General features: G+C 45.4%; 3 protein-coding genes across 4 annotated transcripts in view; 1 reads left to right on the top strand and 2 right to left on the bottom strand.

Annotated features, from left to right (window-relative positions):
• RNGTT (RNA guanylyltransferase and 5'-phosphatase) overlaps positions 1-3945 on the bottom strand; it is a 180506-nt gene extending 176561 nt beyond the window's left edge. For both annotated transcript variants that reach the window (XM_082756487.1, XM_082756486.1), the window contains exon 1: positions 3824-3945. In XM_082756487.1, the coding sequence (XP_082612613.1) occupies positions 3824-3887 (64 nt within the window). In that variant the 5' untranslated portion in view covers positions 3888-3945. The remainder of the gene's footprint in view (positions 1-3823) is intronic.
• A 16089-nt stretch (positions 3946-20034) lies between these two features.
• On the bottom strand, positions 20035-21498 carry LOC309876172 (uncharacterized protein; the record flags this gene model as incomplete). Its single annotated transcript, XM_082756171.1, has 2 exons — positions 20035-21280; positions 21370-21498. The coding sequence occupies 2 exons, from the start codon at positions 21496-21498 to the stop codon at positions 20312-20314; spliced, it is 1098 nt and encodes a 365-aa protein (XP_082612297.1). The 3' UTR covers positions 20035-20311.
• PNRC1 (proline rich nuclear receptor coactivator 1) lies at positions 21485-23662 on the top strand. Its single transcript, XM_082757131.1, has 2 exons — positions 21485-22033; positions 22526-23662. The coding sequence occupies exons 1-2, from the start codon at positions 21614-21616 to the stop codon at positions 22964-22966; spliced, it is 861 nt and encodes a 286-aa protein (XP_082613257.1). The 5' UTR covers positions 21485-21613; the 3' UTR covers positions 22967-23662.
• Positions 23663-23786: the final 124 nt, after the last annotated feature.

The following is a 23786-nucleotide window of genomic DNA, read 5'->3' on the forward strand; positions in this document are numbered from 1 at the left end:
AGGGGAGTGACACAGGCAGGAAGCAAAGCTGGGGGAACCTCAGCGTTTTCTGCACATGGGAAGTGCAAAACAAATGATTGCCCCAGAATTGTCATCCCTTCTCTCCTTTTTTTTTTTTTTTTTTTTTTTTTTTAAATATAATTGTTTCAAAAATGCAGCCTTTCTAACAACAGAGCAAATGCAAGCATGTAATTGTATCGCACAGAAGAGCAGCAAAGGCTTTTTACTGCAGGAAGAGCCCCAGACACACATCTTTCTAGGAAAGAAAGCACCGCTAGATCCTGAGCTTGTGGAAATACCACTTCCAGCAAAGTGAAACCACAAGGAATGAAAAGACACTAATCCACCCATTGCATTCAGCTAGAAAGAGATGTTTTTCTTCCATTTTTACAAAGATCAGTGAGAAGGAAGCTTGCTATCTTTGTAAAAATGGAAGAAAAGCATCCCATTCTCACTGAACGAACGTGCAGGTGTCTGCTGAGAGCTTTTCCTTTATGCAACATATCCACAGGGATCTCTGTAGCCTTAAATTCTATAGGAACATCTCATCCATTTGCACATAAGCATCTAGCTTTTTAGGAAAGAGTCATTAAAAATGAGGAGATGGGCAGTTACGGAAAGGAAACTGCGGCACTCCACACAACTTGCTAGCTCATTTCTGACGGTGACCAGCAACACGAGCAATTCACTGTCATGCTTGTCTGAGACCACTCCAACCTGCGGAGCTTCAGGAAAAGTTATTCACACAGTCAACATACGCATTAGATGGTAATAAATTCCCAGCCTCTTCAACTCATTTGGCTATCAGAAAAATCCCTCCCATTGCCCTACTTCCCCCTGCCTTTCCACTCCACTAGCAGCACATCCCACTCTGCGGAAGTAAGGGCTTTGGGCTGTGGGGTTTTTTGGTTTTGTTTTTAAAAAAAATCACAGTTCTCAGCAATACCAACTTACATTCTGCCTTTGAAGTAATCAGAAATGTAAATTCTGAAGATACTGCTATTTTTTTTTTCCAAATTGCTATTGCTACACACGTAGAAACAATCTTCAATACGATCTCATACAATATTCTTCCAGTGACAGAAAACCAAAGTATCTTAACAGGCAAATTTGGTATTTTTTGATCTTTGTACAGAAGCTTGAAAATCCTCCTTCCTAGCACACAGATAAGCCCCTCTCAGTGTCATTAAGCTGCAGAAAATCTAAGCTGTAACGCAAGGAAAAAATTCTAAACTTTCCCAGTAATATGGGAACTATAAGGCAATAGCTACAGTTTCTGCTACAGATCTGACATTCAGATCACGCTAAAGAAGAGTTGAAAACAGTTACTACTACAACACTTCTTCAGCCTTCATGCATAAGGGTTTGAAAATTAAATAAGCAATTCTTTATATATTGAACGAGATGAACTGACAGTAGCAAGGTGATACCTTACATGAACATCAAAGCACCCAAAATCATTAGTGTAACTACACTAAATTACAATAATAATTGTAATTCCTTGATTGAATTCTCACACTTCAAATCATAACCAGAACCCTGACTTACCTTACCACCTACTACCACGATTAATTTCAAATTTGGCAAATAGTTTTGGAAAGCGGATATTAAAGACCATTTTCCAAATCAGAGCTGCCTGTGTGAAAGATTGAAGATTAGTATTTTTTTTTTTACCTGTTTTTAATCCTAAATAAATCTAAACATAAGTCAGTATGTCAGACGTACTGTGTAGACATCAAGTGGATAACTCTGAGAGAAATCAAAGTGAATAATTTAAGAATTCAAATTTCCTAAATACACATTCACGTTTAGACACATTTTTCATCTTTTCTTAAAGGTTTTATCTAGAGCATGCCAGTGAAAAAGCTACCCGTAACGTAGCCTAATTTTTTGTGACATGAAGCTATTAATTCAGAATGTGGCAGGAGCCACGAATAATTTATGACCACGGTTATATTTAGCCTGAACATTGATTAGCAAGGTTAAACACAAGGGAAAGTGACCAAGGTTCAGCAAGGGGAACTTCAGTAAGATGAAATAGTCAGTAAAATCTGCAAAAAAAAAAAAAAAAGTAAGAGTCTTATGCCTCAAAAACAACTACAGTGGGTCAAAGCATCCACTACACTTTGTATCTCATCACCAAATCAGGTCAATAACAGATGCCTAGGAAAGAATATAAAACAACCACAACCTATCAGCAGATTACAAGCGGATAGATGAGCAGCTTTCTGAACCAGAGGTGTAATCTCCACATGCAATAGAGATGTTTTTAATAATAGCTGGCAGTTCTGTAACTAATGGGAACCAATAGGTGGCTGCAAGACATTGCCGATACGCTTCTCATGTCTCTTCCTCAATATCTTGCTCACACTCTCTATGGCAGAGAGAAAAGAGACCTGGCTTTGGGGGCCACACAAGGCAGGCACCTGCAAAGACAGAGATGCAAAGGCTGAAGCAACCCTAACTTCAGTTCTAAGAGCGCAGAGAAAGGTTTTTTGTCAAGTGACTGAGCTGCTGCCACAATACAGCACGACGTGAAAACGTTCCATAAAATCGGTGGCAGCAGAACACCACCACTTAAAAGAAGTAAACTGGACAACAGGGGGAGGCATAGACCCACTCGCTTCATTCAGAAGGAACCTACATGAACCCCATCTCGGCCAGCAGAAGAGCTCCAGACCTCACTAGCTCTTGTAACAGAGATCACCTAGAAATTATAGATGCCACAGTCATAAGACAAGAGGGGAATGATCAAACACTTGATGAATATTAGGTCCTCAGAAGCCAGACAAACCTTGCTGAGCAACATCATGGCTATTATACCGTCTAATTGGAAGCCATGCACAGATGCTTACAGATTTGTTTGAAATGCTGATTAAAACTGGAATGTAAAACATCTGGCAGACAATTTTAAAATTCATTCTTGTTGCTTATGCACCACTAAAACAGTAAGATGCGTTTGAACGTGCCGCAACAGAAGAGAAGACTGATGGCATATTATGACTTTTGATTAAGTTGTACACACACAAAAAACACACTAAAAATTAAGTGAGCTAATATAAGAATGTATTGTGATAAAGCAGCCAAAGAAATGAACTTTTTATCTGTGTGTATGCAGTAATTCTTTGTGTACGACTATGGTGAACAGGAAAGTTACCTCGCAGCTACTGAATAAGCAAAGACACAGGCAGTCACTGCACAGCAGATGCCATGCTGCTGGACCACATTCTGGCTTAACAGATGCCAAATTTTTGGAGCAGCCACGGCTTAAGAAACAAACAAAACTGACAACTCCTGGAGATCAAGAACTTGCTGAGAAGAAAGGGAATAAAGATTCGTTAGTCTATTTTTGTCACAGTCAAAGGTTGACGACTCACAGTATCATAATTATTACTAGATAGAAAGCAATACATTTGCCAGCGATCAGGAAAAAAGGAGGGGAGATAAGGGAGATAAGAAGATAACAGTGTTATTTAATAAAAGCCGAGCTTGGAGAAACACTAAGAACTTGAGGGAAACCAGTAACACTAGATGAGGAACTAAAACGCTGATAAATCCCAAATAAAGCATGTTCCAGGCGGGACTGAGCCTACTGAGGGGTCTGACTGGGTTTGGGATAAGCCTATACGCAGCTGTCAGCGCCAAAAAAAAAAAAAAAAGCCAAAAAGAAGGGCAGGTGTTGGGGCGGCAGGGGCCGAGCTGTAGGGTCCCTGCCACCCCCTCCCCACGGCCTCCCCGAGGGGCCCGGGCCCTGTAGCGAGGCCGAGGGGCCGGGGGGGGTCCCAAAAGGGCCGGGCCGGGCCGGGCCGTGCCGGGCGCTCACCTGCCACGGGCTGCCCCCTCCTGGGGCAGTGGAGCCAGCGCGGCGGGATCTTGTTGTAGGACATGGCGGGGGCAGGGGGACGGGGATGGGGACGGGGTTAGGGGGCGGTGGGTGCCGGCTGCGGGCCCGCGGCGCTCAGCGGCGCCCCCGGCCCCGGGCCCGCGGCGCCTTCATTCAGAGCCGGCCCCGCCTCGGCCCCAACGCCGCTTCCGCTTCCGGGGGTGGCCGTGAGGGGAGAGCGGGGGGAGCCGGCCCCGAGGGCCCCTCAGGGCTTCAGAAGTTGTAGTAAAAGCACGCCTCGGTCTGCTTTCACCCCACGCGGGATAATAAAGAGATGTATCAGTCCGCTTTAACCCCCAAAATAACAATAAAAAGACATACCGGTCTTAACTCCAAAAAAAAAAAAAAAAAAGAATAAAAAGGTGTATTGGTCTGCCTTAAACCCAAAAATAATAATGAAAAAACATCGGTCTCCCTTAACCCCAAAAATGATCGTGATAGAAGACATATCGGTCTTAACTCCAAAAAAAAAATGATAATAAAAAGACATATCACTCTCCCTTAACTCCAAAAAATAATAATAAAATACACATCAGTCTCCCTTAGCTCCAAAAATGATAATAATAAAAAGGCATATTGGTCTCCACTTCAAAAATAATAATAAAAGATGTATTGGTCACCCTTTACTCTAAAAATGATAATAAATAGACATACCGGTCTCCCTTAGCTCCAAAAATAATAATAAAAAGGCACACTGGGGCTGGAGGTTCCCTGTGGAGAGTGGGGGATGTGTTGCGCCCAGTGGCCAGCCCAGGGCTGCTTGGTCCATGAAGGAGACACGGCCAGGAGCAGAGACATGGCCAAGATTTGAGACATAGCCAAGATCACTGACATGGCCAGGATCAGCCCACACAGAGGGGATGTCATAAACTGTCCCCAGCTCCTCCAGCAGGGCTGTGGGGACAGGGAGGAACAGCCCACAGGGGCTCTCCTGGCAATGTGTGGGCACGGCTCGTGCAACACGAGCTGGAGTGTCAGCAAAGGCTGTCGTGTGTGCAGGAAGGCTTGCGTGGGCTTCAGGGGAGGCCGGGCACGTTGTTGGAAAGAAAAAGGAAATGAGGGTTGCCAAAGCAGGATGCACCAGGCTAGGAAATGTCCTGAGCTGCACACAAATGGAGTATCGGGGAAACGAGAGGTGCTGCTGCACCAGGCCTTCAGGCACAGCCAGAAAGATAAGGCCTGCGACTATGTGCACATAACATGAGCTATGTTTCTGCACAAACACCAGCAAAAACTCCCCATGGCCATAAAGCAGTCTGCTTACATTCTGTATTTACCTCAAACAAACAAAAAGCCATTTAAGGTGGTTTCAGTGAAGCATAACTTATTTTCCATTAAATACATTTCAGTGCTTCATACAGTGGCCATGTTTCCTGCTGCATTTTAGTACTCTAGATTTGATTAGATGGAGTTTCTTCCCTAGAATATCCTCTCACTGAGGATAATATACAAACTCTCCCTCGAGTTAAGTCAAGTAATTGAGGTATCAGTGAATTAGCTTGCGTAGCAGATTCACTATGTTTTCATGCTATGTTACAAGTTTCTGAATTTGTGATTAATATATATAATTCTATATTAATCTTAGAATTCTTGTCAGAATTGAAACAGCCTCGCTGCACTGAAAGACCATTTATTTCTATTATTTTCCTTAACTGTTCAACACACGTCCATTAAAACATTATTGCGTGATGTTTGAAATCAGATGTTGATTTTCCCTGTGCAGAACAAGCAGCAGTCAGGCACCAGGTGGTGCCAGAGACCAGCCGGAACAGAAAGTGAAACGAGTGCCGGGAGCGTTCAAGAAGCCAAGAGCAACCAACCCCAAGTGTCCCAGTTTCTGATTTCAGTACACTACCGTCACCAGCACGGCAAAATTAGGAACGAAACCATTTTCAGAGGTGCAGAGTAGTACAAAAATATCTCATGAATGAGCAGTAATCTATTCTCATCATCTAGCTGTAAGGATCTGATACGGTTTTTAAAACAGCTGCAGAGAGCAGTTACTTTCATGTAAAGAGGTGTAGTTAAACTGGGAGTATATGTACATGTTTTTATTCAGCAACGCACAAGGCAAATAAAATATTTGAAATTTTCAACATAAAGTAGAGAGTTTAGCTAAAATGAGTTTCACCAGACAGCACTCAGCGTTTAACCTCCTTCTGGCTGAGCAGGGTTCAGGGCATCCCTCTGGCAAACAGCGTAATGCACATAGCCATTTGGGGTCGGACCCGATGATCTCTTGAGGTCCCTTCCAACCCCAACAATTCTCTGATTCTGTGATTCAGCTGAGCACCTTCACCACGCTATCAAGCGTTGTTTGCCACGTACCATCTTGCTCCACATCACGTGCCAAGAACAATGACTGTGATGCCTGTTTGAGAATGAGAAAGGTGTTTCTTGGAGAGAGAGAAGGTTGTTTCCATCTTTTCCACAAAATGGTGTCACAGCCAGTATTCAGCACGATGACTGCTGTTCTGTTTCCAGTTGGTGTAAAATCCATCTAGATTTTAACAGTAAATATGCTATAACTGTGACCTGAAATGGCAGATTACTTACAGCTCATGGATGGACATCTTACATATTCTGCAAATGTAATTTACACTGGACTTTGACACGTTAGACACTCTGAAACAATTTACACAGGCACAGGTTGATGGTTTGTGTGTTGCATCAATAGCTTTATTTGTGAACAGCCGTATTTTCCTGCTTGACTTTGTAGTTAAGAACACTTTTTCCTGATGTACCAGCAGAGGGCACCGAGTTCCCAGATATTCCACGTGGCTTTCAAAAGCCTGCACTTGCTGTGTTTGAACAGGAAAAACAGGTGAATGTAGTGGTTCTTTCAAGGATTGCTTTGAAAAAATAAATAAATAAATAAATTACAAGTGTTTTAATAGTCTGTGATATAACATTCCCTTAGTGCTTCTCTGTATACCAATTCTTTTTTATCTAGAGGTATTTCTATATAAAATTCCTGTACCTTCACTGGTTTCTGCTCACCAATTCAAATCTTTTTCCTGGCAGAGCAGACGCTACAGTCAAAGTGATTTTTCTGGGATGAGGTTCATCCCTTGTACCATGGCTTTGTTGACTCCTCTGATGATTTTAGTTCAGCTGCACTGTTTCTGGTAGTGGAGAGCTGCGTTTTTGTTCTCGCATGAGTTGAGAAAAAAGATTAAAAAAAAAAAAAAAAAAAGGACACAAAAAAACACACTTTAAATCTTTTTCCTAGTTACAAACTGAACATTTAATCCAAATTGTTTCTGGTGAATAATCTTACCTTTTTAACATAATATATTAATATTGTAACTACCTAGCTAATTTCATTACATTGGCCCTGTTCTGGGCAAAGTGGACCACCAAGGTATTTTGCCTGAAGGAAGAACAGTGTGCTATACTGATATGTCAACAACCCTATTTCTGTTCTGCTTCAGTATAGTATTATCTTCCATGAGTTTGCAAAGTAATAATGAATGTAATAAGAAAATGAAACCTTTCCTCAATATGTTCTTTGAAATAGACATTTTTGATTATTAAATAATATAAATAAAAATTAAAAATAAAATAAAAAATTTAAAAAATGATTTAAATTATTTTTAAAACATATTTACAGAACTGAGACTGTAACTGGTTTTATTTCAGTGAAAGTAATTGTGAAAGATGCTAACTATGCAGGCAAAGGTGATTCACGCAGGATTATTTTTCCACTTCATGGTACAGGTCTTCACCTGAAAAGAAACTTGATGTCATAAACTAGTAAGCTATTATATAAGAATTGTAACAGAGCAAACTGTATTTTTATTTTTGGTTTACTGATGCAATTAATACATTCCTTGCTTGTTTTTTTTTATGTTCATAGCAGTCTGACTTGTGACAACATGTATGACTAATTACAATGTTCCTTTATGACTTTCAGCATGCATGAAGCTTTTTTGGGGAGGGGTGAGCACTGTTTGAATAAATATTTTAACTTCTTTGATACTGTAGTCATGTTTTATTCCAAAAGCACTTAGACTCTAATAGCATCAGAATAAAAGAAAAAGAAAAAACAAGACAAAACAAAACAAAACAAAAAAATACCACAGTACACACAGTACAACGAAAGCATACTTTTACATTTAAGTGAAAGTTAATATTGGGGTTGCATATGCTTATTGCAAAACTTAATACATACCTACATACATATTAAAGAACTTAATACACACACCTACATTAAAACACGCTGAGTATGCTCCAACTCTTATGAAAAATCAAAAGAAAATGCTAGGAGCTCAGCATTTTTTAAATCATGCCCACTTTTTTGGTGTCAATGAATAATTAAGAACCTAACTTCTGAGACAAATTATTTTTCCCAGGTTGAGAGAGAAAATAAGATGTCAAAAAGAAACTATTTTATTCCTTGTGTGCATAAAATAACAAAAAGGGATGTTCAAGCATAGTTTTAAGTGCTCTGAGATATTTGATAACACTTACAGCGTTCTTCCTATGGAGAGCTTTGAGAGCTCAGCAACAAAATTAGTTTTCAGTCTTCAAGACATTAGGGGGCACTACAACCTCACAGACTTAAAATGACGTAAGTTAAAAGTACAGTTACTTTTCCTGTCCAAAATAAACAGGAAACAGCATGGAAACAGCCAAATCAAATTCTGGAGTCATTCCCTAGTGCAAGATTATGATACAGTTCTTAATAGAAATTCACATAGAAGGCAAACCAGACGTTTAGTAGAATATAGACTACACCCTCCTTTGTGTAAAAGTAATAAAACTGCACGACTAATTGATGCAATATAAGTAGCTTTATGTAAAGTCTTTACATAAATCTTAAATTTCCCTTCAGGGTTTCATTCGCAAAGATGTTTTCAGCTCAAGCCTCTGAGGTATGTGACTTCACACAGTGACATGCAGGTCCAAAAAAAAACAAAATGTCTTCCTCTTCCTCTTGTTCCTCTGCAACTGCAATGATTGTGTGCTCGATGTACAGAGGCAAGCAGCTGGACAACAGGCACCTGTCATTCCTGAAGGACTAGGACATCTCCCTAGTGTTCTTCTGGTTTGACCTGGACACCTGTGGTGTAACTCATTTAGCTGTGAGGAATAATTTTCAGTGGAAAACTACACTTTGAAAAGTATCTGGATGAACCATTCAAGATCTGGTCCATTGCATAAAATCAAGTCATCCGGTAAGACTTTGCTCTGAGTGTGGATAAAGTAATCAACCAGCTAAAACTTCATGGTGGAAAATAACTCGCAGTAGGGAAAAGCGTGACATAATATATAAGTGGAACAACTCTAATTTAAGTAAGTGGAAAGCATGTCATGACTCTTTGGAGATGATGTGGTAAGTCACTAGATTCCACAAAGTAAAACGGTTGCTACACTTTCTAGTTTCTGTACTGTCTGAATATGGACACCTCAGTAAAAATCCTGCCCTGAGCGGAGGCCGTGGTTAAAACTGCACCACTGAGGCCCTGGATAGTGTGGGAGGCAGACTAAGAGCAGTCAGTAACTGCTGGAGGGTTATCACTCCTCGACAGCCTGAAATAGCCGAGCGAGTCTGTCTTTCAGCCTACAAACCTGCGTACGTGATGATCAAATTCTGGGTTGCTATACTGGTAGAAATATTTTTCTCATGTGATCAGTCACACAAAGTCAAGATTATTCCCCTTAGGCACTCTCTGACATTCTGCATCCTAAGTTTGAGCCTATGGATATGTATACTATGGATATACGTGAGCATAAAGCCTGTGAAGAATAACATATGTATTAGCTATAATACAGTATGTGAGAAAATACCTGCAGAGTTATATGCCTGTAATATACAAAATATGCACTGTAATGTGCACGTATAAATGAAGACCACAGTCTCTATCATGAGGTGTTTGCAGTCCTGAATATGTCCCAAGAAACTGGCCAAAGATGAAGGAAAAGAAGTAAAGCAAAGTGATTAGCCTAGCAGCCACATGGCCTTTTTTTTTTTTTTTTTTTTTATTGTATACAAATTAAATTATGGCAAAATATATGTATGCAAACATATAGAGAAAATCAGATGCTCAAACATTGCCTTATGAAAATAGCTTTTCTTTCTGTCAGTATTCATTGTGGAACAAGCTTTACAAGAACACATCCCACTTTTCCCTGCAAGAGCTTCACTCAAAACCAAGCACAGAGCAAGAGGAATGTCCTAATATATACATATGCAGCATCCCTGCTCTCAGAAACCTTCAGAGTAAGTTGGTAAGTGTCCTTTTAGACAAGGACATTGTATAGGTTGCAGATTTGCCTCTTCCGAGCATTCCTTAGAGAAAGGAGCAGAAATCTGTTTTCATTTCACACACATTGCAAGTAGCCTAGAAGCACTCTTTTCCAAATTCTCACCAGCTCAGGCTACATCACACAGTAATTATTTATGACAGACATTATGGAATGGGCTTTGCCTTGGAGAAATTATTAACCCTTTTCCCTCGCTGTCCATACAACCACACTTGAAATCCATGCTTGTTTCCACTGCCTTCTGCACGTAGTTAGGATTAATGCAAATAAACCTACTCATACTCAAACCTTTAATCGATATGGGTATGAAACTGTCATTGTCCAGGTGGACTTCTAGGGGTTACTCAGATTAAGGTCCTTGGGAAAGGGAAGGAGGTATGAAGGTGGCTGCAGTTCACTGAAATTAGCTTCCTGGGCCTCTGAGGTTCTCCCTATATCCAGTAGTTTGAAGTTTTGGGGGTTGGCTAAACAATCTTTCCACACTGAAAAGATGTGGGCTTTTACTTAGAAATCCTAACTCTTCTATGAAAAGTCATTTTGTGAATTCCTTTATCTACTTCTGCTATTCAGAAACTGCTTTTCAAAAATCCCTTCGGGGAGAAAAATCTCCACATAGCCTTCCACGTATCAAGAGTTAGATGTGCTAAAACGAGTTCAGTATTTTATTTTTGACTATAATTGGATGTTTTGGCAGAGACCCACTATGGGACACATTTTAAGGTTTCTAAAGTTAAGTGAAAGGCTTTTACCAGTTTCAGTGGACTGTGAATCAAGCCCTACCTACACAAATACTCTAACATGGAGAATTAGAAAAACGTGCCAGGAACCTTTTGTACACCACTGCGGAGAGTCATGAATAGATCTAAAATGCTTTATTACACATAAATTATTGAGCGATGACACAGAGATAGAGGGTCTCAAATTAGTATGAACAGCATGGACATAATCCTGGTTACGCATAAGGGTGTGCTGGTTTAAAATAGGAAGCCTGTTTTGATTGTTTGCATGTTAGATGCAAACTTTGATTACCACAAAGGGAGCGGGCAGACTGAAAAGACGAGGCATTTTGTCCTGAAACACAACCCACTTAATTATTTTCCATTCTTCTCTCCGCGGTAGTTTGTTCCAGCATCGAAAAGGGCAGAGCTGTTGCTAGGTAATCTTCTTTACCCACTCGGCAGCTGAAGGTCCAGCCATGCAGAAAGGAGTTTTTATGTATCTAACTGCATCAAATTAAAATCCGAGGCATTGTTTAACCAACGTTTCCAGCACAACCCTGCTTCTAGTTGCAGGCCTCTTTTCAGCACAAGCTGCTCGGCTTTGCAGGCTGCAGGACAGCAGGGCTTGAGTAGCTGCAAGCCAGCCCCGAGCGCTTTGCTGAGCCCTGCTGTGAGCACTGGGCTCACACATCCTTTCTGCTCCATGATTCCTCCCTTGTGCTGAGCAGCTGTCTGTGCTCACTCAGGAAAAATAAAGAAAAAAAAAAAAAAAAAACAGGGAAGCGATGCAGCTGAAAAGCTGCTGCAAGCAGGCTGCAGACAAGCCTCCCCCTCACTCCTTGCTGGTAGCAGCTGGGTCAAGTTCCTCGTGTCGTTTTCGTTTTGTGGCTGGATAAACAGTGTGGGTAAATTCCCAGGAGAAAGCAGCAGACAGTCAGGAAGGAGTATGCAGGGCTGGGACAAGATGGGGACTGTTCAGGCTGCCTTACACATATCTGGTATTGCCACCAAATATCAGAACACCGTCACAGTTTCTCTCAGTGAAGAACCTCTTCCTGATACCCAGCCTGAACCTCCCCTGTTTCAGCTTGACCCCATTCCCTCGGGTCCTGTCACCGATCACTAAAGAGAAGAGATCGGAGCCTGCCCCTCCGCTCCCCTCATGAGGAAGCTGTAGGCCGCCATGAGGTCTCCCCTCAGCCTCCTCTTTTCCAGGCCGAACAGGCCAAGGGACCTCAGCTGCTTCTCGTGTGTCTCCCCCTCTTGGCCCTTCACCATCTTAGCAGCCCTATTAGCCCTATTTTATTGGACTTTGTGAAAGGAATTTGATTGGAGAGTTTGGAAAAGCTCAAAGGCCATAGCCTAAAGAAACTCAGGACAGCTCTCGGATAACCATAGTCAGTAAACTATGGTTACATCCACTTTTCTTGATCTGGCTATGTGCTTTTGCATCTGTTACTGAAACTCACTGTCACCATAAAAGGTTGTGTTGTTGGGTTTGTTTGTTTGTTTGTTCTGTTTTCTATGGGTAGCAAAACCACATGTACAACAATTTGGACTCGGCTACAAAGGACGGTTCAATTCCACTCATCTCTTTAGCATTAAATATTGTTTTCTTCAGTAGGAACCATGGCATACAAACACATTATGAATACATGTATATCCAGTTTTAATGGTGTTAATCACCTCAGAGATAGACTCATTTCTGATGCTGGGGGAGATAGCGGCTGCAGTGGGTACTCGCCAGCCCTGCAGGCCCACCCCAGCAAGTCGATGAAGAGAGGCAAGCAATCTCTAGCACCAGACTGACCTGCTTATCCTTTCTTCATACTTCTGGTGAATCTACCTGGAGCCATGTCTGCAGATCTCCCCATGGTGTTTTTCTCTGGTGTTTTTCAGCCCCAGGGGTATGCTGCTTCTGTACTAACCCACCAAAATGCTGCTCTCCTGCACTGAGAATTCAATTTCAAGGATCAGTGCCAAGTCCTGAATAGGTTATCTCAGCCTACTACCCCACTGGCTGTGCCAATGCTATGTATGCACAAAGTATATTTGCTGATCTACTTTGTTTGAGGTAGTTTAAAGCAGGAGTGCTACTTAGGGGCTTGGCTGTGGCATTCCACATGAGAACTAGTAAGAACTGAAAAGGGATCAGAAGGAAAAAACAACTAATAAATAAATAGGTGTAACAGAGAAACCTCTTGGTATGACTTACCCACGTTTGCATCAGCCAGATGCCTTTTTACAGGAGTAATACAGACTGATAAGGATACGCTATCTAGCAGGCAGCAGTGACAGATCACGCCACTGAAAGTACATTGTGTAACAAAAAGTCCACTGCCTGTGTTCAATCCAGGAAACTTTTGTTCCCAAAGTATCATGCAAATCACTATCAGAAAGATATTTTTATCAAATTGTCCCACTTACACATTTGTATGGAAACAAACACAGTTTTGTCCCAGAGTTTGTTTTGTCTGTGAGCAAAACGTACTTCCAAGACAAAGCATTCATCCCTATCTCAAAATAAAGCTCATAAATAGCGAAGGACAGAGACTAAGTCCATTTGATTTCACAGCTGTAAATGACGATGAATGAACACTGCAATCCCAAGTTTGTACAGTGCTATGTAAATTCCAGAAGTCATCAACAAGTTACACAATTTTCCTGGTTTATATTACCACATACGGGAACTATGTTCCATGACTCCTATTTTACTCACCATCTACATCAGTCACCTCTCCTACTTAAAGTTCAGATAAAGTGTAAGGAACAGACCGTGGTGCTTGGTCAGACAGAAGTTTTTGTAATGGTTGATGATAGGTATATTTTAATAACAAGATAGTACATACTTACTAAGAACTGCCTAGTGGAACATTATTAAAAGTTTAATTTTAGCAACTGTTAAGATTGCTTATTACAGGTATTCAACTCAGTAGAGCTCAACGTGAGTTTTTCTTTCAAAATGGGGATTTTAACACTAATGTAGAATTAGTCCTTTGGTTATGACTTGCATTTGTCAATTGACCACGGATCACTGACAGGAAGGTGACGTCTTTGTTCTAAAGGAATTTATTTGCCTTCCTAAAGTATGTACATGCCAGTCTTGGTGAACGGACAGCAGGATTTGGCATACCCTCTACTCCTAATATTCGAGGCCATCCTTTTCTACCACTGCCCACTGGCAAGGTGTGCTGCAATTAAGAAATATAACACATCTTATTAAGTCTCGCAGCTTCTGCATAAATACATACAGCTCTTATTAAAGCCAGTGAGAGCTCTGTGCGAGCATACGTGCTTACGTGCCCAAAGGAAGGCGGGGAGGCCAGAAATCCATTTAATGGCAGCCTTACTCGAGTATTTACTTAATCTTTCTAGAAAAAACAACATCACTTGCTTTGGGGACTTGCATGCATTTCATAAATCTTGCATTTGGAATGCTGGCGTTTGGAATGCTATAACCCAGATCTCGAGAGCAAGTGTAAGCAGCAGCTGATTGATTTTCCTGTCTCTCAAGGGATACAGCACAGCACACGCAGTTATAGTAGTGGCGTTTTGCAAGTAGTTCAGTGATGTTTGCATTTTTTTTGGCATATTATTAAAATAGATCAGTGTCAAGTAGCGAGACCTTGCTCTCTTCTATTAAAGATGTTTAATTTTCCTGTAGTTCCTTCATCTTAGTATGACAGGCAGCAATCTCTATCTATGTCATTTCTGACTTGTCTGCTCCTGAGGGTTGATTTAAAAACAAGACAATTGGTGGTGGATGTTCGAGGTACAAGGAGCACTGCAGAAAACAGCACCAAGAAAGTAATAACAGAAGAAAAGGATGATGTAAGTTACCCACACACTGTAAAGAATAAAGGAACCGGTGACATCAAGACAGTACACCAGGTAGGCAGCAGATGCTAGCTCGTGCCAAGAAGTGCACGTGAATATTTTGAACGTAGGGCAGAATACGAACAAAAGACACCAAGGGTAGCTGAAAGAGGACATAAGCACAGAGTAAACACGAAGGTTTTAGCAAGACTGAAGCAGCCAGCCACACAGACAAAGACAGAAGATATGTGGGATGAAATATTAATGCTGAGAACTGGTGAGGTCCAGAACAAGGTTTCGTCGGGGGAAACGAGGTACAAGGGGTAGCTCTGGGAAATGGTGAAGAAGGGGAAAACTGTAATAAATTTCAGATTGCTGTTGACAGACAAAAGAAAGCTGATGACATTGGAGCAGGAGAAATTAAAGGCTTTTGTAGTTGCATATCTCTTTCTCTACAGAGGGAAACAAAACCAAACGAGGTTCGTATCATCAACTATAACTTGCATGGGGGAAGAGTTTGGGAAAATGGAAAACCCCGAAGTTGCTCAGTAGTGAAAAACTCCACTCTCTTTCCAGCTGATGAAACGTCACTGGAAAGTCCCAGCCTGAAAAAAAATCCAGCAAGTAAACAAATTGCCTAGGCAGTGAAAACAGAAAGAGGAACAAAGTCAAATGATACTTTGACTTTAAAGGAGTTTATTTTCACTTCAGCATTTCCTTGAATGGCAACAGTTCAAGTTCAGACAAGAAAAGTCTCCTTCGAGTGAATCTGGCTGGAAGGTTCGCTGCTGGTATGAGGCTCCAGAAAGAAAGCTCATTTATTAACAAGCTAAGACTTCAACTCGGGATTTTATTTTTTATTTTCTGCTACTGAGTGCAGTCAAACAATCCCAGTCACAAAGCAGACGCCCACGACTATTAGATTGCTGTAAAATTAGAAATGATCGTCTGGCAAGTTCGTGGATTTTTCTCCCCCCCCCCCAGATTTACATGTATTTCCAGACAAGGAAGCTTTTCTTAACAATGTGCTTCCTCACAACTCACTGGGCACGGCTCTTTGCTTTACAAGAAAGTTCAATGCTGGGAATTTTTCCAGCATTGTACAACAAGAAAATAAGGAAAAACCAAGGCTGGTGACACTGAGACACAAAATACACTGTTGGACAAAATTCAAGGTTTCTTATCTCGCTAAATGGCGTTTGTGAAAATAAAAATACTGAAATAAATGTGTACCCTCCTCTGAATTAAATCAACTTTCAGCAAAGATACTTTACAGTAACACAAGCAACATGAATCCAAATTCTGTAACTGATTGCAGCGACAGCACTCTCGAGCTGTTATCTGTCTAAATAATCAAGACAGTTTTAACACAGCTTTCCCAGCTAATTAACGTTGAGGTGTTCTGACCAATGTGCACAGCCCTACTAACAAAAAGCAGCTGGCAGTTTGGGAAGTGTTTGGGAAATAGCATGGACTGTCCTACCTCCAACCCTTACCAACATTAAAATGTAGGATTTTATTTTCTTTACACTTTTCTCTTAATTCTCATCAGGATTTGTTTTAACACTGCTGCAGAGAGCCAGTTCAAGCGTGTTATCCTGGTAGCCAAAATTATTGTTATTGCTGAAACTGCCGGCCTGGCAGATTTGGGAAGAGGACCAGTTAGCAGTCTTTGGGTCAGGAGGTTATGCTTGTTTTATTGCCAGTGGTTTTTGGTTTTGCATTGCTTCTAGTGTGTGTAAACAGGAGGAAAGAAACAAAACTGCATGAGTTTGACATTTTGATTCTTTACCATTCTTCCTGTTACGAGGTAAGGGCGTGTGTAACTCTGCCACTATCTAATCGGGGGGCAGGATGATCTTAACTTCCCAGGTGGAAGCCCAGGGCCCAAGTCCACGGATCACACCTCCTTGAGCTCCGAATAGCGGAGAACAATGATCTCGACAGCTTTCCCCAGTAACCAAGCTGGAGCAGCAGACGTGAAACCCAACGAGTTTCAGTTCCTGCCTCTGATGCAATAGTTGCGTTAGCTCACTACAGGAGAAATGTCCTGAATCTCGCCCTCGTGTGTGCTCTTACATACGTGGCAGGAAGGACGATCCAAGATAGGCTTCCTGCAAGAGGCCAGGGTGGGGTGAGAAGTGGGGACAATATTCACAAAAATCACACTATTTGGATTCTTTATGATTTTTATAGGAACGGCCCGTTCTCCGAGCAATTTCCAAGCACTAAACATAAGCTGCGACAGAAACAGAAACACGACCTGCTGATCTTTTAAAGGCTTTCCTTCAGGTGCACAGGCCAGTGCTGATCAGGGGGAGATAGTCTGGAATCTGATGGGGAGACCTGGAAATCCCACCCAAAAGACGTATATTTTGGTATCTGGTCAGCAGAAAGAGGCACCAAATGTTGATATATTCACTTACTGAATTCCTGGCACAGTTGAGCAACTTTGGCAAAAAGCCTTAAAGGTGAAATACCAGCGATTGGTCCTGCTCCAGGACATGGTAAGGTTTTATGTGGTAAAGCTCCTTTGAATAGCACGGATCTGCAATCAGGGATCAGTCGACAGCCAGGGGATGTAAATATGAAGAATATGAAGCAGGACCAAACATACTTTAATGAATATTAAAAAAAGGATTTCCTTAGTCAAAGCTGACAGTTGTCCTGGATGAAAAGAAATGAAGCTTACCTAATTCCTAGGGGTCTCGGTGGCAGTTACCAGAACAGGGGGGTGATTTCTAAACAGCTAATTCTGCTCCTGGCTTTGCACGGTGTTTGGCACGTCGTTTTGGTGTTTTTCTTCTTTGACCTTGTCTGTCTGGTCTCAACAAAAGTTCATTTGGCAGCCGATAAGGAAAGGAAAACAAGATCAATTGTAAAACTGAGTGGATTGTGCAAGAAAAGTATGTGAACACACGGGAGGTTCTTGGAAAATCCAAACATAGCTTTGCTCTGCTCCGTGACAGGTTAAGCAACAAAGGCTAGACAAACCTGAAAGCTAAGCTCAACAGTCCCAAAGCTGGGAAGTGCCAGGATTAACACAGAATATGCACATGAAAGCTTGGACAGGGATCAAAAAGGCAGCGCAGCCATCTCTGGCTGCGGCGGCAGCAGGCTCACCGGCGGGCACGGAGCTGCACGGAGCTCACAAGCTGTCCAAACACAACTTCAAAGGCAGGGCTGGCAGCAGGGCCACGCTGATACGGGCCCTGCCAGCCCTGCCAGGTGACACCATTCCTACAACGAAGCAAAGGGTAGGAAGGAGGAGGCTGTAAAGCACAGCACACACGCAGCCACACCTGCCATAGGGACGGCGACCGCGGGGCACGCGTACCAGGTGGGAACAAAACCCACTTTGCCCAGCTCAGCTGGGTCTGCCCTTCGTGCAAGTCATGCTGACATGAAAAAACCCTCTGTAATTACCGCTTCCTTCATGCCTGGAACTCGCCAGTCATCGCTTTTTCGTCCCCTGAATGACATCACTCTCAGAAATTATTGCCCGAGGGCCCAGACTGAAACTGGCTCTGCAATCACACTAATGGCTCCCAGCGCAGAGCCATACAGGAGCAGAGTTTAAATTAGCTTTCAAACTATTTTACCAAGCAGGAAAGGCAATAATTAAGAAGTGAAACACTTCCACAACAGCTAATTGCTAACAATTTACAACACAAAAGTAATGATTTTATTCTACGGGCTTGACAATTTTAGCAGGGAATTAGCATCGAATGTAGGTGACTGGAAATGAAAAGCTATCGGAAGCTGATCGCGTACTAAAACGTGGAAGCTTTAAAGACTTAACCTTAGACTGGATGAATAACAGGGAGCTCTATGGATGTGGCTATACCAATATGTCCAGGGGTCTTTCATGTGCAGTTCAACAATAAGAACAAGAGCAAACTCTGGTTTTAAGTCCTGACATAAAAAATAAAATAATAATAATAATAATAAAAAAACAAAAAAACACAAACCAACACACACTTAGCAAAACTATTGCATCTCCAGGATAGACAATTTCAAGCTTTCCCAAGAATAATACCCCAAAACTAAATGATGACAGCTGTTCCTGGGATGTTATGAAACCTCTCATGTTTTCTAGGCCCTGCATTCTCCTTTTTCTCTCTGCTAACCTCTATTCTTTAATTGATCTCCTCTCTTCCCAGAGCCACGGCTACTCCCTAGCAGACCCCACCGTGCGAGCTGCCAACCACAAAGGCAGCACAGCCCATACCCAGCCTGCTGGGGCTGGAAGCCGGATGCGAAACCTCCCCTGTGCCAAGGGAAAAGGTGGAGGCTCAGCCATGCAGAGGCCCTGGATCAGCCAGGGACTGCAAACAAGGGTAATTAAAAAAAATAATAAAATTAAAAGCTAATCATTTTGTTAAGATTTAGCATCATGCATGTTTAGAAGTGCAGTGTATCATAGTGTCTGTCTCTCACTCATGTGTCTGATGAGGCTATGGGGGTGCCGGCTGTACCCACTATAAACCTACCTACCCCTCAACCAAAAGTTACGGGACTTGTGCATTATTTCTAGATACCTTTTCTCCAATGTTTTGGGAGCCACTGGTCACCTAAAGCACCACTGTGCATATTCAGGGTCACAGTGATTATTTTTCTGTCAAAATCCAGTTGCAAAGACATTTGTAACCTAAACAGATTGCTAAGGAGCTCCACCTAAAAGCCCAGTTGCATAGGAACCACAGCTAATGGAGAATCTCTCTCAAGCCTCAGTGGAAATACTGATACAGCAAAATGACTTCGGCATACAGTGATGTGTATACAAAAGCTTCAAGCTAAGTAAATTCTTACAAAGTATTTACTTTATGCCAGTCATACACCCGTGTAATGCCATGATGTACACATATTCCTCATCAAACAAAGTATGTTTCGCACTGGACAGAAATCACAGAATCATTTTGCAGTGACATCACTCAAATTTCTATGAAAACCGTATAAACTGAGAGAGGCAGAGCGTATTTTATCTGAAGGCTTTTATTTAGTAGTTTGTATCTCAGATTGCTCTTATCCAGATCTCCATTCTATCCCGTGGATTTTATATTATTCTCAGAAAGTAAGTGTTTTGGTGAATCGAATTGTCTTCTTATCTTCCCTTACAACTGCGTCCTGTAAGACAGCAGCGTTCTCCCCATTTGTTAACTGTAACAGCATGAGAATTGTTTCAGTCAGGCACTAAGTGTCAACTACAAAGACCCACGTACGCCCGTAAACATCAAGAACGCGTTCACAACTTCAGGTTCAATCAGAAATAAATACTGACAGCTGCTTCGGATTCAGGTTGCTTAGTTTTCCCTAGCCCTCAACAAACAGCAAGCGTAAGGCATGTGGAGTCCAAATTCTTTAATGGAGCTTAAGCTACGGCGCGCTGCGGGCGGTTCGCCAGGCCGCTTACACCGAGACCCTTTCCCTTCACCAGCTGCCAAGCTTCCTCCAGCCCCAGGCTGTGGCAGGCCATGAGGACGGGCCAGGCCCGGGCAGGGGGCCCAAAGCCACCGTGGGCGAGGCCGGGGGGCTGAGACAGGCTCCTGGGTGGCTTGGAGGGGCCGCGGGCAGGCGGCCCGGGCCGCTCGGTCGCACCCACGGTGCGGCAGCGGGTGCGGCGCTACTTGCAGAGCCCCTCGAGGCGCTCCAGGGTGCCCTTCATGTCTCGGATGCGCTTGGCCAGGGCGGGCACGGGCTGCATGGCGCGGTCCAGCTCCTCGCAGCGGGCCACCAGCGCGTACATGGCGCGGATGCTGAGGTCGGCCGCCTCGCCCAGGCTCTCCACGCCGTCGCGGTAGGTCTGGATGCAGCCGACGCTGAGCGCCGTCAGGGCCTGCAGCCCGCAGTGCACGCCCCGCAGCAGCTCGTCCACCTGCGCCGCCACCTGCCCGGCCAGGGCCACCACGTCCTGCAGCGCCCCGGGGTCGATGGCGGGGATGGAGCCGGCCCCGGCCCCGGCTGCGGCTCCGGCTGCGGCTCCGGGCCCAGCCCCCGGCGCGGGGCCCGGTGCGGGCTGCTCGCCCCGCGGGGCGCCGCTCAGGCGGATCCGCCGCTCCAGGTTGTTGGCCACGAACTGCGTGAGCCGCCCCTCGCGCAGCACCGTCCCCTCCAGCTCCAGGGCGCTCGCCAGCGTCGCCCGCCGGCCCTCCGAGGGGGGCTGCGGCCTCCCCGCCGCCACCCCTGCTGCTGCCGCGGCCGCCGCTCCGGTGCTGCCGGCGGCCAGGCTCAGCGCCTCCAGGCTCCGCCCGTCCCGCTCCGCTCCCTCCCGGGCCGGGACTGCGGCCGGGGCCGAGGCCGGGCCCCCCGGAGCCCCCGCAGCGCCCGGTGCCGGCGGCTCCATGGCGAGCACCGCGTGCCCCGCCGGGAGCGCGCCACCCCCCCCAGGGCGCGCCACCGCCGCCTGTTTACGTCGCCTCCGATTGGCTCCGAGGCCTTCGGGGGCGTGGCCTCCGGGCGGTGGGGCGCCGCGCGATTGGCCGGCGGTGCTGTAGAGGGGAGAGGCTGGCCCCGCCCCTCCGCCCCGCTCCGCGGGCCCGTGACTCGGAGACTGGGGAGTGCCCCTTGTTTGTGTCCGCGCCGATTGGGCGACCTGCGGAAGCGGGCGGGGCCCGAACTGTTTGTGTCGCTCCCGATTGGCCGAGGCGGGGCCAGCGCGGCGGCCGGCCGGCGTGGATTGGCCGAGCCCGGCGGGGAGGCGTGGCGCTCGCGGCTTCCCGGCGCGCCGATTGGCCGGAGGGCGGAAGGGGGCGGCGCCCGGCCGTGTAACAACACAGGGGCGCTGCTGGCTGCTCCCTCACTCCCCGCCATGTTCTCCTAGCAGCAGCCCCGACCGCGCCGCCCTCCCAGCCCGCACCGCTCCGGCAGCCGCTCCCCGGCCCCCGGCCCCTCTCCCCTCCGCAGCTCCGGGCCCCCGCCTCCCACCATGGTCACCACCACGGCGCCGCCGCCCTTCCTGGCTCGCATCTCGTCGGGCGCCGACGACCCCCGGCGGCTGCCCTCCGGCCTCCTGCAGCGCCTGCGGCGAGGGGACAGCAACTGCGAGAACCAGCCCGGCTGCTGCCTGGCCGCCGCCGCCGCGGGGGGGAGCGGATCGCGGCCGGCGCTCAAGAGGGTGAGGCGGAGGAAGGGCAAGCTCCGGCCGGGCCCCGCGGGGCTGCTGCCCAGCCGCTACCAGCAGTACCAGCAGCACCGCGCCGGCCTGGGCAGGAGGACGCCGCTGGCCGCCTACGGCCCGGGGGAGCTGCGCGCTCCCCCAGCTCCCGGCGTGGCTGCGACCCCTCCTGAGGAGCCCCCCGCGGCCGCCCCTTCGAGAGCCGCGCCCGGCAGAGCGCTGAGGAAGGAGGTAGGGGAGGCGTTCGGGCACTTCTCGCTACTTTTCTCCCCGTTTTTTACACTGGGGGGGGGGGGGGCGCCGCTTGTTGGCGGCCGGAGCGCGGGGGGGGGGGAGCTCCTCGCCCCCTCCCTCCGCCCTGCGTGTGAGGGGCGGTGGCGGCGGAGTTTCCGTTACGTCCGTTGAGGTGGGGGGGGAGCGAAACGGCCGCCGCTGATTGGTCGGCGCTGTCCAATGGGCGGCCGCCGCTGCGCCCAGCAACAGCCGGATTTAGCCTGCTGGCCGCGCGCCAGCCGCCCCTGCGCGCGCAGGGCGGGGACGTGCGCGGGGCGCAGCGCCCCATGGCGGCCGGGGGGGGGCTGTGAGGGGATATGGGGGGGGGGGGCGCCGTGATGGCGGCGGGGTCTGGCCCCAGAGGCCGGCAGGGGGCTGGAGGAGCCCTCAGGGAGGCTCCCCGCCAGGAGAGAGGGTTTGGCCGTTGATGTGAGGTCTTTGTCTGCGCAGGTCTTGAAGAATAAGATGGGAAAGTCTGAGAAGGCGGCGGCCCCCCACAGCCCGCCCGTTCACGGTTTCCACCTGTGTGAGCAACCGAAGATCAACAGGCAGAAGGGCAAGTGCAGCGTGCCGCTGGCCAAGATCGCCTCCGCCAAAAAGATGGAGAGCTTCTGGCAAGACTCGGTGTCGGCAGAAATAATCCCCAAGCCGGAGAAGAAGCCGCTGAAAAACACAGAGAACTTCAGAAACGCCAAGTCGAAGAAACCCATCACCCTAACGGAAGCGAACCAAAAAGAGAATTACGCTGGGGCAAAATTCAGCGACCCGCCGTCACCTAGTGTCCTTCCAAAGCCTCCCAGCCACTGGGTGGGTGGCACAGCTGAACTTTCCGACCAAAACAGGGAGTTGATGGCAGTCCATTTGAAAACTCTCCTAAAAGTTCAAGCGTAGTTTCCAAGGTCTCTGAAGAGCTGCAAAGAAAAAAAGTCCATCCAGGAAACTTACACATGCCTTGTTGCAAAGAAAAAAAAAAAAATTACAAAAAAAAAATTGCAAAAGACTGTCAAGTCTTGTAACCACATACAAAAATCCTTGTATTATATTTTTTATGGTTGTGTAAATAGTGTACATCATGTATTATGTGTATATTCTTGTTCATACTTTGAGAGGTACATTTTAGTTTTGTTATGAAAGGATGTATTTTGCACTGCCTGAATGGTAGATGTCTTGTATATAAAACATGGACAATTTTAAGTGTGTGCTTGACACATGAAGACTTGACTTGATTTGCACAAGGTAATGGAAAATCTGAAAGGAGAGTTCAACTTTCTGATGTCAAGGTTCCAGATCAAATGTGAATGGTTTACTCATGCACTACTGACAATAGTTTTACATTCTGTGTCCCAGTTCAAGTACAAACATGGAATTTTCATACAAATGTGAATTTTTGCTCTGGAAACAATATCTGGAATTCCTGTTCATGTGTTTGTTACAAAATCAACTGGAATTTGACTAGAATTCCAACCCACCAAATTGAGCACTGCTGACTTCTTTAAAAAGAAAAAAAAAAAAAAAAAAGCAGAGCTTTCTGCCATAATTTTAATTGGTCACTAACAAATTAAATAAAACAATTTGGCCTCCCCTTAATCATGTCTCTGTTTTCCTTGTGTGTGTGTGTGTGTGTGTACAAGTGTTAGAGCTTAAATTACCTGATCGCCTTCTTTTAGTGAATAATTAAGGTATTTGATAGCTCGTGTAATGTTAGCCTTTG

Source organism: Aythya marila (genome assembly GCF_965140915.1).
Source record: "Aythya marila genome assembly, chromosome: 3".
Classification (NCBI taxonomy): Eukaryota; Metazoa; Chordata; class Aves; order Anseriformes; family Anatidae; genus Aythya; species Aythya marila.